The sequence below is a fragment of the Oenanthe melanoleuca genome, chromosome 17, assembly GCF_029582105.1.
Source record: "Oenanthe melanoleuca isolate GR-GAL-2019-014 chromosome 17, OMel1.0, whole genome shotgun sequence".
In the NCBI taxonomy this organism is placed as follows: domain Eukaryota; kingdom Metazoa; phylum Chordata; class Aves; order Passeriformes; family Muscicapidae; genus Oenanthe; species Oenanthe melanoleuca.
This window is the reverse complement of record NC_079350.1, coordinates 9740769-9754008: the sequence shown is the minus strand read 5'-3', so window position 1 is coordinate 9754008 and position 13240 is coordinate 9740769. Positions and strand designations below refer to the sequence as shown.

General features: G+C 50.8%; 1 protein-coding gene across 2 annotated transcripts in view; it reads left to right on the top strand.

Annotated features, from left to right (window-relative positions):
* Window positions 1-346: 346 nt before the first annotated feature.
* The window catches only part of NSMF (NMDA receptor synaptonuclear signaling and neuronal migration factor), a 42321-nt gene continuing 29427 nt past the window's right edge, over window positions 347-13240 (top strand). The window contains exons 1-2 of one of the 2 annotated variants that reach the window (XM_056505348.1): window positions 347-575; window positions 8886-8947. In XM_056505348.1, coding sequence (XP_056361323.1) covers window positions 469-575; window positions 8886-8947 — 169 coding nt within the window. In that variant the 5' untranslated portion in view covers window positions 347-468. The remainder of the gene's footprint in view (window positions 576-8885; window positions 8948-13240) is intronic. The other variant, XM_056505349.1, reaches the window with a different exon arrangement.

The window sequence follows — 13240 nt, the reverse complement described above, 5'->3', positions numbered from 1 at the left end:
GCCTGAGCCTGCCCTGGCCCAGCCCCAGCCGTTCCCTAGGTTCTGTCCCTGTCACAGAGGGCAGGGATGGCTGCTGCCCTCGGTGGGAGCTGCACCCCCGGATCGGTCCCCTCACCTTTCCCCGCTCCCGCTGCAGCCGCACACCGCCCATGCCGGGGTCCCGCGGCCCCTGAGGCGGGGCCCGCGCCCCCTCCCCGGCCATGATGTCAGGCGGGCGGAGGAGGTGCCGCTGGCCAAATATAGCGGCGCTTCCTGGGCGGTGGGGCGGGCTCGTCCCTCCTTCTCTCCATCCCTCCCTCCCTCCCTGCTGCCGCAGTCAATGGGGCGGCAGCGGCCGCGGCGGAGCGCAGCGCGGGCCGGGGCCGCGGGCCGGGGGCCGGCATGGCGGGGCGCTGAGGCGGCGCGGCGGCGAGGGGCGGCGGCGCGCCCCGGCACGGGCACGGGCATGGGCAGCCGCGGGGCCCGGCGATGAGCGCTCCCCCGGCCGCGACCCCCCGCGCGAATATGGGCACAGCCGTGTCCAAAAGGAAGACGCTCAGGAACGAGGCCATGTCGTCCGTGGCGGCCAAAGTGAGGTGGGTGCGGTGTCTCGGGGGCCCCCGCCGTGCCGGGACCCTGCTCGCCCCCGGCCGCCTCGGGGGCTGTGCCGGGCTGGAGGGAGCCCCGAGACCCTCCGGGGTTCGTCCCCCAGGGCCATCCCGGGGCTGGGGAGTGGCAGCTGGCGGCGGGGCTGTGTCGCTGGCTGCCCCGATCCCCCAGAGCAGCCGCACGCTCAGCGCCCCGCGGACCCTCAGCCTCCGGAGCGGGGACTCTTCTCCAGGGGCGTCCCCGCCGCCGGCCTGGCCACAGCACCCGCACGGTTTTATTTGCTGGGTTGGCAGAGAGCGTGTCAGAAGTGGGTTTGTCAGGGATGGATCTTTATCACCTTCGGGAATTCGGAAGCGCGGTCAGTTTGCTCGGTGGTTTCTCCGCGGCTGAAATGCCTTGTGCGTGTCCGAGGGCAAAGTCAGCAGCCTCCTTCAAGGGGTCTCGCTCCTTTGAACGGAAAAACTGCTCTGTGAAAATCTGCACTCTCCCCAGCAGTGTCCCAAGCCACTACATGGACCAGTTAAGGGATTTGGGTTCTGTATTGTGCCTGCCTGGTTTTATATTGCTTGTCCTACAGTGTAGCATTTCGCTCACTGCCGGGTCCTAATGCTTTTCATTTTCGAACATGGGAGATAAGAGAAAATTCATTTGTCGCTTATTGATACTTGGGTTTAAAAGCTGTCAGAGATGAGCTTTGCCTTAGTGACCTTTCCCAGATGAAAGGACCCTTGTCCCACGCTGCAGTGCAAGTGTCACAAGAGTCATCCGGTGACTATTTGGGGGCATTGGCGCAGCTTTTTAGCTGTTCCTTCAGCACAGCTCTGCCAAGGGTAGGTCTGTCACTGTCTCTGCTTCAGCTAGACTGGCTCTTTGCTGCTGGGAAAAAATTGGGAGAAATTAAACTTTTCAGCTGCATTATATAACACCTTCTTTGTGTTGTTAGACAAAATTGCATTAGAATAGCCTGGAGTGGTGTGTAGGACTCAGTCCGTGTTGCTGAAGGATCTCAGTCACCTCTCTCTGTAACTCAGCGTTACAGCATCTCTGCTGTGCTGGGAGGAAAGAGAAGTCTTGTGGCTTGAAGAGATGCAAAGCTGTCTGTATCTTGCCATCTGTTTGAGTTGTAAAGAAATCCATCCTTCAAACTCTGGAGTATCTCGAGGGAAAGCTCTCCAGGCAGAGCCTGCAGCTTTTACCCACGTTTTGTTGCACCCTGTCCATAACCAGTAATGAAAACATTAATGCTTTGCATGGCATTCAGAGATTTGGAAGTGGGATTCTCTGTGGTGATGTCAGCCAGGTGCGTGTACAGAAATGACACGTAAAGCACCATAAGTGCTGTGGTGGGGTTCTGGGAGTGGGATTAGGCAGTCACACAAACAACATACTCAGTAATTGGTAGGATTTCAAATGGTGTGTGGGTGTTTGGGAGCGACTAATGTGTTTTGAATGTAATGACTTGTTAGCCTACACCAGGGTGGGCAGATGCTGCTCAGGTTCTGTCAACTGTGTGGAGTCCAGGAGGTGCCTTGGGGGTTCTGGTTTGCTCCATATCTGCTGTGACTGCTGACAAGCTGCGGGTGCAGGTTTGTGGGAGCTCTGAGGTATCTCTGGATGGTGTGAATTAAGGTGGTTTGACCAGAAAATTGATGAGTGGATTTGGACTGGGGGTTATAATGCCCTGGAGGAGTGTCTGGTCACATAGACCACGGCACAGGACAGGTGCTTTTATGTGTGTCCCTCTTAATGCCAGTGCTAGAAATTCCTGATCCAAAAATCATTCTAGGAGCTCAGCAAACTTGCTGATGGGCTCCCTGCAGAGCCTCTTTTCGTGGAGAAGGTGCTGGTGGTGACAGGTGCTGTCCATGTGCTCCCATCCTGCTGCTCCAGGCACGGCTCAGTCCCTGCTCCCGTGGGCTCTGTCATGCTTAGAATTCCTACAGTGGCAATGACCTACCTGCTGAAAGGTTTCCTGGAGCACATCACACACAGCTTCTCTGCTCTGCCCTGGGTCCTCCTCCAGTGTATCTCCTGTGTCTTTATGTACAGCAAGGGCTCTGTAGGACACTGGATAAGGCTACAGGGAGACTGTTCTGTCCAGCCCACGAGGGCTGGGCAAGGGTCACCTGTGTGGATAGCACTGCTGCAATGATGATGTGCCCTGTGGGTCTAGGCAGCTCAGGGATCCTGTTCTTGTGCAGCAGAAGGAGATGTCCTAGGATTGCTTCTCTGCATCTGCTGGGCTCTGTCCTGGTCATATTTCTCATTACTTCTCTTTAGAGAGAAAAATGATCTGCAATTCCACTGCAAGTCCAAGCAATCACAGTATGTGTTTCTTACCTGTGGCTGGAGTGTGTGTGCACACTTGACTGTCTTACTGAGCAAGGAGCAGGGCTTGTTTGCTGGTGTGAGTGATGGGATCCACGCTGGAGGTGCCGGCTCCCTAAGTTGTTAAATTAAAACCTCTGCAGAGCGGCTCAGGGGAGTCTTGTGTCCCAGGAGCATTAATTAAGCTCCGTGCAGCTTGTTGTGTGCTGGGTCTTTTAAGTAGCTTCTTCCAAACTAAGGGTACAATTATTCTGTGCCAACACTGTGGAGAGCACCCACGGTGCTGCTGGCTTTGGTCTCTGGGTCATCTCCCCCTAGGGGAGTTGCAGTGCCCTGCACACCTGGGAATGGGCTGTGCTTGGTGCTGCTGCTCTGATCCCTCTGAAGGACTTGGATGCACGATCTCCCTGTCAGGAGGGCTTGTTCCCTCCCTGCCTGTGCTTTTATTGCCCTGCAGCTCCTGGGCCCCAGAGCTGAAGGCAGGGCTGACGCAGTTGTCCTTGGGCGGTGACCTTGGTGCTGCCCCTCCGCTGACAGCCTCTCCAGGGCCCTGCCTGTGCCTGCCTGACCTGTGCTCTTGGCTTCCTCAGAACTTCTCCAGGAGTGCAGGTGAACCAAAGCCCTTCAGAAATGGGCTTTCGTTGCCCTTGCTGCCTTGACACCTGCAGGAAACCGCTGGCACCCCAGATGAGGCAATAAAGCAGATGTTTTCCTGCAGCTCTCTTTGTGTTGTGCTGGTCTACTGCTGTTGTTTGGGAGAGCATACAGACACGAGGCTTTTGCCTGTGTTCCAGAACCATCTCTTCTTGCTGTAGTTAGCACAGGAAACATTTGAGTTGAGAGGGTGTTTCATCTTGCCCAATTCCATGACCTTGGCATCTAGTCCAGGAGAGCCCACAGAGGGATAAGAATTTGGTCTCACTCCTTCTCTTCCTGCCTGGAGAGGGATGAAGGGTGGCTTTGAGCACGGCATTAGTTGCTGTGGAAGGGTCAGTTTTTCATTGATGAAATGCAGAGGTAAGTGACCGTGTACCTTATCCCAGGCTTCTTGCTGCGTGAGTGATTTTTGGCTTAGCTTGGGGTTCTTCTTGGAGTCTAGATTCTTCTTTTCTGCTTGTGAATTTTCTGGTGAGTGGTATGAACTGTCTCTTTCATTGCCTTTTTCTTTTAACTTCTGCCTGCTCTTCCTCTCTTCTCCTGTCCAAAGTTTGTGATCATAAATTGCTCCGTTGCTTTGGGGTCTCTATGACCTATTGCTGACATCCAATCTCCCTTTATTGAGTCTGAGAATTTTAAAATTAAAATTTTCCAGCTCCCATTTCTCTACATAGATATTTTAGAAAACTAATTTTTGTCAGGGTATTGTTACTATTAGGCTTAAATAATGTAGGTGTCAACAGTCTTTAATGACTGAGCTGTTAACTGTGGATGTGCTGGAGGTGTTCCTTCTCTGCTTGGTGACAAGAGCAGGGTTGCTGCTGTAGGAGGACGTAGGTCCTGATGATGCAGGTCTCTTCTCTCCTGTATGCCTGAGATGCAGCACTGTCAGATGCTGTCACAACAGATTCCTGCTGCAACTCCTCTGGGCCTTACTTCTGAAGGAGAACGAGAAGGTGGTGGGTGTTCTTTATTTTTCCGTGTAATAGTCCTGAATAGTCCAGGTTTTGCTTAGCTTGCTGCTGTGCTCTAAATGGAGTTATCTGAGGTCTTTCCTGTATCTCTGAGTGTTTCAATCTGCATTTCTTCACTCTGTAAGTGTCAGTTTGGTGGATAAATTTATGTGCATCAGTTTCTCATAGCTGCTCGTGTGCATCAAGGCCCTTTTATCCCGCTGATGTGATTATTTCAGAGACATGAAGGCCGTTCTGTGCTTATTACATTGTAATTGAGATCTCTGTTACTTGGCGGCTTCGCTCCTTCGAGCAAATCTCTGTCTAGACTGGCTGTGCCTCTTCACAGTTCTCTTCCAGACCCGAGCCCAGCTCTCACATCTGAGGCACAGTGAGTACTGGAAGATGCCCCCAGAAGGGCAGCTGCCTCTGCTGCCTGTGTTGTTCTGCCCCGTCCCCCCTTCCCTCCCTGGAGCTGTTCTGATGGAATGCTGGAGGAGATGCTGGTGTTTTCTGAGGCTGCTCTGTGCTGGTTGCACTCAGCAGCACAGTGTGCTGGAGCCCTGGTCCCTGCTTGATGTCCTTTTGTTAAATCAAGCTGTGCTGACTATGTGACATGCAGGTCTGGTCTGCCACTAAAATGAAAACCTCTCACCAGATGAGTCAGGGCTAAACTTGTCCTGTCATCAGCTGATCACCTCTCAGTGCTACCTGCTCATTTGTATGCAGCTTTTGCAGTGTCATACACTCAGGGTTATAGCTCACCGGCCCGTGGAGCTGTGAGGCACCTTGTACTTCATCTCATTTATGTGAAACAAGTTTTCTTTTTCATCTCTTGGCAGTTAAATTATCCCCAGGTGTCTCTGCTCAGAGCCCAGTTGAAGGGGTTTATGTGCAGTGCTGTCCAACGGGGTAAAGGGACTTGGCAGTGATAGCAGAGGCAGAGCTGAGCCCAGAGAAGAGTCTGCTTGTGTGACTTGTGGTAATGGATAACCAGAGAGAAAAGAATGGGATGAATAGAACAGCTACCAGCTGTTTGAATTTTGCTCTGGCTTTTTTTTGATGAAGCCGATGGGTTCCCAAGGAGAGTGAAGAAATGGCACAATAACAATCCAGGCAAGTGCTGCTGAGCTGGGATGGCTGTGAGGGCAGGGAAAGAACACAAAAGGCTTGGCAAGGGGCAAGTAGCCATAAGGAGCGAGTGTGGCCATCAGAGTCCCCTTGGCAAAGGGCACGTGCAGACATCTGCGGGAGATCCACTGAGGCATGGCCGAGGAGGAGCCAATGGCACTCAGAAGGCAGGAGTGTAGAAGGGAACCACTGAGATAATAGGCAGAATAATTAGTGTGAGATTTGCAGTGTAATTGGCTGGAAACCCCCCGTTGCACACTGCACTGTGCAGCAGGGCTGGGGAGCTGTGCCCAGTGCCCACGTTTGTTTGCTCTTGGCTTGGCTGGAGGGTCTGAGAGCCACGGGGCGGAACGGCCAGGACAGAGCTGCAGGTTCAGCCTGGGCAGGGAGCAGTGCTTTTGAACAGCTCCCTGCTCCTTGGCTGTGCTGCTGACCTGCACAGAGCTCTGGGTATGGCCTGTTCTCTGGCACCTGGGTCTGCACCCTCCTCCCTCCTCTGCTGGGGAAACCAGAGTGATGTTAGAGACACTGCAGCACCTTCCAGCCTGGGCTCTTCTCTGAGTGATGCTGTTCTCACCATGGAGTAAGGTGGGCTGGAGGGCAGCAGTGCTCTTCTGGCTCTGTCTTAGCCAGTTGTCAATTTGGATCTTAGGAAATACTTTGTACTGTTTTTTTGAGCCTCTGGTTTGCAAGTTAAAGGTGAAGCATTGGTTCAGATTTTCAGACAGACAAAACAGCCTCGGGCATTAGCAAAGAAGATGAATGGAGACAATGACAGATGAATATGGAGCTTTTGAACTAGTTGCAGGCTATCATCATATTTCAGCATTTTATGTGTAAATCACCACATTCTGTCACTGATAATTTACCTGAGAACTTGCTTGCTGTTATTTTTTCTACATGGAATGACTACTGTTGCAAAAGAGAAGCTTTTGCAAGGTCTAAGTGCATGCCCTGTTTGTGAATGGTGTTGGTGATGCCTCACAAGGACAGACATTTCTGTGGGAAGCCTTGGAGTCACAGAAGTTTTGGTGGAAGAGATATTGGAATCTCATGCCCAGCCATCTTATGAAAGCCGTGCTGTTGGTGTTCAAGATCAGCTGTGGCTTTGGCTGAGCTTTAACCACCTGTGAGGTGGAGTACAGGAGCAGCTCAGGAATTCTCTTGCAGCTGAGTAGGCTAATGCTAAAATCATAGAATTGTTAAGGTTAGAAAAAAACCTCCAAGGTAAATGAGTCCAGCTGCAAACGGAGCCCTGCCACATCCACCACTAAACCGTGTCCCCCAGTGTCACATCCACACTCCAGGGATGTTGACTCAACCACTTCCCTGAAACAGCCACACTCCAGTTCCAGTTTGCATTGTTGCTCCAGGATCAAGTCCTGCTTTTTGCCTGGGCAGAAAGGCTGAGTGTGCCAGGAACACCCATGAGGTGTTTGTCCTCCTGGATGGATGAAATGGGAGATGCTTGTCCTCCTGGGTGGGTAAACTATGATGGTCACCCCTTTGCTCTTCATAGTGGGATTTGTGGGCTGATTCTAGAGCTCCCCATGTGGCAGCCTCTGTGTGACCATCTCTGGGAGGACAGTTTGGGCAGCTGCCACCCCAAACCAGTGTCTAAAGGTACAGCCTGGCACTGGACATGTAAAAATCCAAAAAAACATCAGCATTGTCTGTTAGTCTGAAAAGATGCAGAAGCTGAAACCTTCCTTCTTGCACAGCTCCAGCTGTGCTGCTCAAAGCATTTTGCATTTGGCTGTGCTGAAATTTAGTCCCGGGGAGATTAAATTACTCTTTCTTCATCGTTCATATTGATCTTGTGTTGCCAGCTGTGGATGACAAATGGACTTCCCACTCCTTCCAGCCCGAGTCACTCTGGGAAGTGCATTGGAGCCTTGTTAACCTTTTCTCCTCTGGGAGGTGGTGCAAAAAAGCAGTGGGGAAGATCCTGACTACACAGGTTGGGATATGCAAAGCAGAAGGTGGTTTTGGAGGGCAAAGCCATTTTCCACTTAGATGTTTGATGGTCATTATGAGCCTTTTGCAGCAGCTTGAACTGGAGAGCTTGAGCTGGAGGGGAGGATGTTCTGAGGCTGAGCACCTCTGGAGGATGAGGACAGTGGATGTGATGCCTCAGTATGGACAGTCTTCCCTGTTGCAGCAAGTCTGGTCCTTCCCCGGGAGATGCTGATGTGCTTGAGGGCTGAGGGTACTCAGGGTTTCTTGGCTTGGCTTGGCTTGCCAAGGAGGTGAGTGGTTGTTTCACATCCCTCTTTGCCAGTCTCCACCTGGGCTACCCAGTGGCAGCTCAGCCCAATTGGGATGCTGCAGACCTTGGAGAGATAGTTCTACAGCTGTGGGGAAAACCTGGCTCTAGTACTGGCCCTCTGGAGTCACAGGTCTGTTGGGTACAGAAGAACAATCATTTAATCAGGACATTATAAATGCCCTGGCAGTTGAAGTCTGGAGGTTACTGTATTCCATGCCTTGAGCAAGGATTCCTTTCCTGTGTGGGTTGCAAGCAGAAAGCTCTTCCCTGGTTGGAATATTCATAGGTCTGCTCTCTTACGTAGGTCTGGAAGTGTGATAAGGGTTGAGATCACCCTGCTTGCTCGATTCTTAATATATTCCAGTAAAATCTCGGTCATCCACAGGACTGGAATCCACCAGAGCAGCAGGAACTGCTTTTGTGGGAGGTTGTGGGTGTCTCTCAAACAAGCTTGTCCAGCAATCCAAATACTGACATAACTGGGGCTGGAAAGGTTAGGGTTCAGGTAGGTAAAATGGGCATTAGCATCCACACCTGAGCTGTGATGGCTCCCAAGTGGGAGCTTTTAGGACCTGTAGGAGCCTGGGGTGGTGTTGGCTCTGGGGTGGAGGTGCCTCCTTCCTGGGCTGCCAGGAGGGGCTGGACTCAGGGGGGCTGGAGACAGTGAGCCACTTCCTGTGTGCATCACAGATTTCATGCAGGTGCATTTCAATTCTGTTTTTTCATTTTTATAAGAGAGAAGCTAAAGCCTAAACTAGTCCTGGGCTTCTAGTCCAGCTCTGTTTCTCCCTTTGGCCAGGGAAACACTGATGTTCCACCAGAGCCACTGGAATCCTGGTGTGTAGTGAGGGAATGGCAGCTGCAGGAGCCCAGCAGTGCTTTGGTGTTGAACTGTTCTTTCCTTGCCTTTAAGCATGACAAATCTCTCTCTCTCTCCTTGGCTGCCTCCTGGGACACAGAGCGGCGAGGGCTTTTGGAGAATACCTTTCACAAAACCATCCTGAAGGCAGAAACGGCTCAGGTAAGAGAACTGATGTGCCTTGGTTATGTCCATGTGTGCCTGCACCTGTGGTTAAGAGCCTTAGCATGAAAGTGCATTTATTTATCTGTCAGAAACAGTGAGATCTCAGCAACAGAGAGGCAGGAGGAGTTGTCCCCGAGGAGAAAAGGCAGTTTGGTGACCCAGGGCTTGGGTGGGCTGTGGGGATGAGCTTAGTTTAGTGCCCTCTCATAAATTCACCCCTGCAGCTATTCTCCTTAGGAGAAACTGCAGCTGGGAAGTGACAGCACTGCACAAGGCTTCTGCACTGCTTTGTGACTCCTAGATCTTGTTTTCACTGGGATATAAAAAAAGGTGAGTTATATTCTGTTCACTGGTGTGAATCCTTGCTGGCAGAGGTGATGTCTGGATTTATCCCCAGTGTTTGCTTCAACAGGGGTTAAACTGAAATTTGCCTGGATGAGGGCACTACATGTGCTGGCTAACGTGTCAGTATTTTCCATGTAGATATTGAACCCTTCAGCTTATCATGAGTTCTGCTTGATGGCAGGAAAGCTCAAGTTAAACTCACCCAACTTCTAACAGGGCTGTGTCTACTTTGTGACAGAATAAATTAATTGTGACAGGCGATAAATTAATTGAAAAACCAACAGAAAATCCTGTGGAATCCACAGAAAGTCTGTGTGAACAAGTAACAAATTGTTCTTTTCTATTGAACTGTTGTGGGGGGATAAAGTTATTAAATAGAATGTAATGTAGAGTGATGTTATCATTTTAGGTGAGCTGTGTGTGTTGAAGCCTGTACAGGAGATGCCTCTTGCTGTAAGAATAGTCACACAGTCTTTGGCAGCCGAGTCCTTTCCTTTTCTCTTGGATCTGTTCTAATGACCTTCAAGTTGTCCTTGGCTGAGTCGTGCTAATGTTGTGAATGGAAGGCTCTAAGACAATGTCCTGAGATTTTCTTGGTTCTTTTCATGAATAACTCCAGTGACACCTTATTTACAATACCTGATCTAAGAACAGCATGTGGAGGTAGGAAGGGAAGGGGAGTGAAAGGCTGGGGTTTGGTGCAAACTTTTTTTTTGTTCCTTCCATGGTGACCATTTCTGCAGCTGCTTCTGTCCCCTGGAGTCTTTGCCAGTCCTTTTTGCAGCCCCCTCATCCCAGTTTCCAACAGGGAGAGGTGTTGGCTCCTGCTCACTTTGCAGTGCCCCTGTGGTACCTGTGGGGTTGTGTTGGGGCCAGGCAGAGAGCAGAATCTCTGATGGAGGCAAGAGGAAATTGCAGATCTGTTCAGGTGCCCGAGGCCTGGGCAGCCCTGGTCAGGTCAGGGAGTGGGAGCTTCTCTGATGTGCACTTGAAAAGCTGCTGCTGAACTCATCCCTGGGGGCTCCTGGTTGCTCTGGCTGTAGGTGAGCAGAGCATGGAAAGGGAGCTGCTGTGACTGCTGGATCATGTGCCACAGCCAGGCTCCCCAGAGCAGCATTTCAGCCCTGCCTGTGCTTGTGACATCCATAAGCTCCCCAGGGAACCTTTTCACCCCTTGGTATATCAGCCTGGAGATTGTTTTTGAATCCAAGGCAAGAATCAAGCAGTGAGAGACACACTTGGAAATACCACAGTAGTTCTGGGATCCTTAAGTATTCACTTGGAAAGAAATAAAATTCCCTAGAAATTACTCTAAATTCTGAGGAAGAGAGGAGGAGAAAAAAAAGAATCGTAATTTTTAAGTCATCTCCTGAAATTCTGCAATGTATAACTTAACACAGTCTGTAACACTTCTTTATAAATAACCCCAGTAGGAAGGTTGCTATCCAATAAAAAACACTGCAAGTAGAAAATTTGGCTCCTTTTAGTTCATCCCAGCAGCCTGATCACAGGGAAGTCACATCTTTCCTTCCTGCAGAAATTCCATCTGAGGATCACTTGTGCAGGTTCTGGAGGCTTCACCTTTGGCAGGATGCTGGAGCTGCAGCATCAGCTCTCACCCAGAGACTCCAGGGAAGCAAAGGAAGGGTCTCTGCTGCAGAAGTTGGAGGCATAGCACAGATCCTGTGTTGGAACCCACAGGCCTGGGAGTTTTGAGCTTCCTGTGCTTGCTGACTGACCCCCAGGAGAACACTGCTGTTGACTTGAGGCCTTGGAAAAGGCTTCCAGATTTGAGTGATGGAGTTAGAATCATGAGTGTGTAGTTAGAATAAAATGTGTAATGTCAATTCTCTGCTGCTTTATCTGCTGGTTCAGCTCCTCAGTAGAGGGGTGAAGCTCTGACACCCCAGGCAGCTCCAGGAGATCCATGGAGAAGTGGAAGGAGATGCCAAGTGTGCAGACACTGCCCCAGCTTGCTCCACTTCTGCTGCACTTTGTTCTCTGAGGACTGTCCATTTTAGTTTGCCTTTTTTATCTTTTTAGTCCCTTCAAGGAAAGGAAAAGATAAAAAGGCTTTTGCATCCCTCATAACTTCACATTCCACAGCTGATCAAAGAGCTGCTGCTTCAGTCATAACTTTTATTTGTGGTGGCTGCTCTGCAGTGTTTGTGTGTGGCTGAATGTCTTGGAGAAACTGGGGAGAGCTAATGAAGAGCTGCAGAGGGATTGTAGATCAGCAGGACAGGCCAGCTGCCTGGTCCAGGGGCTGAGTTCTGTGCAAGGTGTGTTTGCCTTCTGTTTTCAGTACAGGTGCAGGGTGTTCCTGCCCTGTTTTCAGTACAGGTGCAGGGTGTTCCTGCTCTGTTTCCAGTACAGGTGCAGGGTGTTCATGGCCTGTTTTCAGTACAGGTGCAGGGTGTTCCTGCCCTGTTTTCAGTACAGGTGCAGGGTGTTCCTGCTCTGTTTCCAGTACAAGTGCAGGGTGTTCATGGCCTGTTTTTAGTACAGGTGCAGGGTGTTCCTGCTCTGTTTTCAGTACAAGTGCAGGGTGTTCCTGCCCTGTTTTCAGTACAGGTGCAGGGTGTTCATGGCCTGTTTCCAGTACAGGTGCAGGGTGTTGATGCTCTGCTTGCTTTGCTGGGGCAGAGGGTTTGGAGTTGCACAGCTGCATGAGGTAGAGAGGCTTGCAGGTGTTGCAGGGTGTACCTGGAGGGAAGAAGGTGAGGGGGAGCATTTGTTGGTTACAGCTTCTGATTCTTCCTGATGTGAGGCCCAAGAACTTCACATGGCTCGGAAATGTTGTGTGACTATTCCTGTGCAGCTCTCTGGTGTCTTACTCTGGAAGAGATTTGTCCCAGGTGACTGGGGAGGTGCTTTTACCTCTTCTTTCTCAGATATTATGTCATGATAACAATACAGAGTTTTCTTCCCTTTGTTTCCCTTTTGGAGCAGGCCAGTTGCCTGGTGCTGAGGTATGAATGGAGAGGTTGTTCCTTTGTGTTCACTCAGATTTTTTCCCCTGATCTTTAAAATATTTTGAGGAATTTGAAAGAAAGGAAGGGTTGGACTTTGCAGGTGACAGGATGTGGATGTGTTGAGGGAGCTGGTGCCAGGGTGGTGATGCATCTCCTGCTCTCTTCCTGTCTCTATTCATTGCTGGCTTATTCATGCAGGCTGGATGTCTGGGAAGGTTCCCACAAAGAGCACTCTGCCATGTTCAACATTCATTCTTCCTCCAAGGCTGTGGCCAGAGTCTTGGCTGACTTTTGCAGCTTTCTGGTACCTTTAAATACAGGAGTAGGTGTCCCTCAGGACAGACTTAGAAGGAAGATGCAGAAAGGGATTGAAATGTTGTGAAAGGGAAGTGTAAAAAGGCTGTAGAGAATAAAGAGTCTCACAGAGCTCATGGAATTTTGGCCATTCTCCAGTTTAAGTGTCAGAGGCCCCACGCTGAGATGATGCATTAGATTTTATCTCCATGTTCTGGAGCTGTGAGAGGAAAAGGTACCAGGGCATGGGGCAGTGACATTGGAAAGGACAGCAAGCTGAGCTTTGAGAAATTCCCTGCTGTCTGGGGAAGCAGGGATCCATCCTGGTGAGCTGGGGTTCAGACACAAGGACCAGGAGGGAGCTGTGGGGTTTTTTCCTGTTACATTTTTAATCTGTTTTGCTCAGTGGGGTTATTGGGAGGGCAGCTGCTGTGCTGGACTGGGGAGCTGTAGGATGCAGCACTGGGCTGTGATCTGCTGCTCTGGCCAGGCTGTGTGGGAAAGGCTTTGGACAGAAGAGAGAGAGATCAAATATGAGGTGCCCTTGGTGCTGCAGAGGTGATGGGCCTTGGGCAGGAGCTGCCTGGCAGGACTTGAGCCAAATTCTCCATGGTCCCTGCTAAACCAGCATAGCTACTGGTTTGCATCAGGACAAACCAAAGGGGGCAGTTACCTG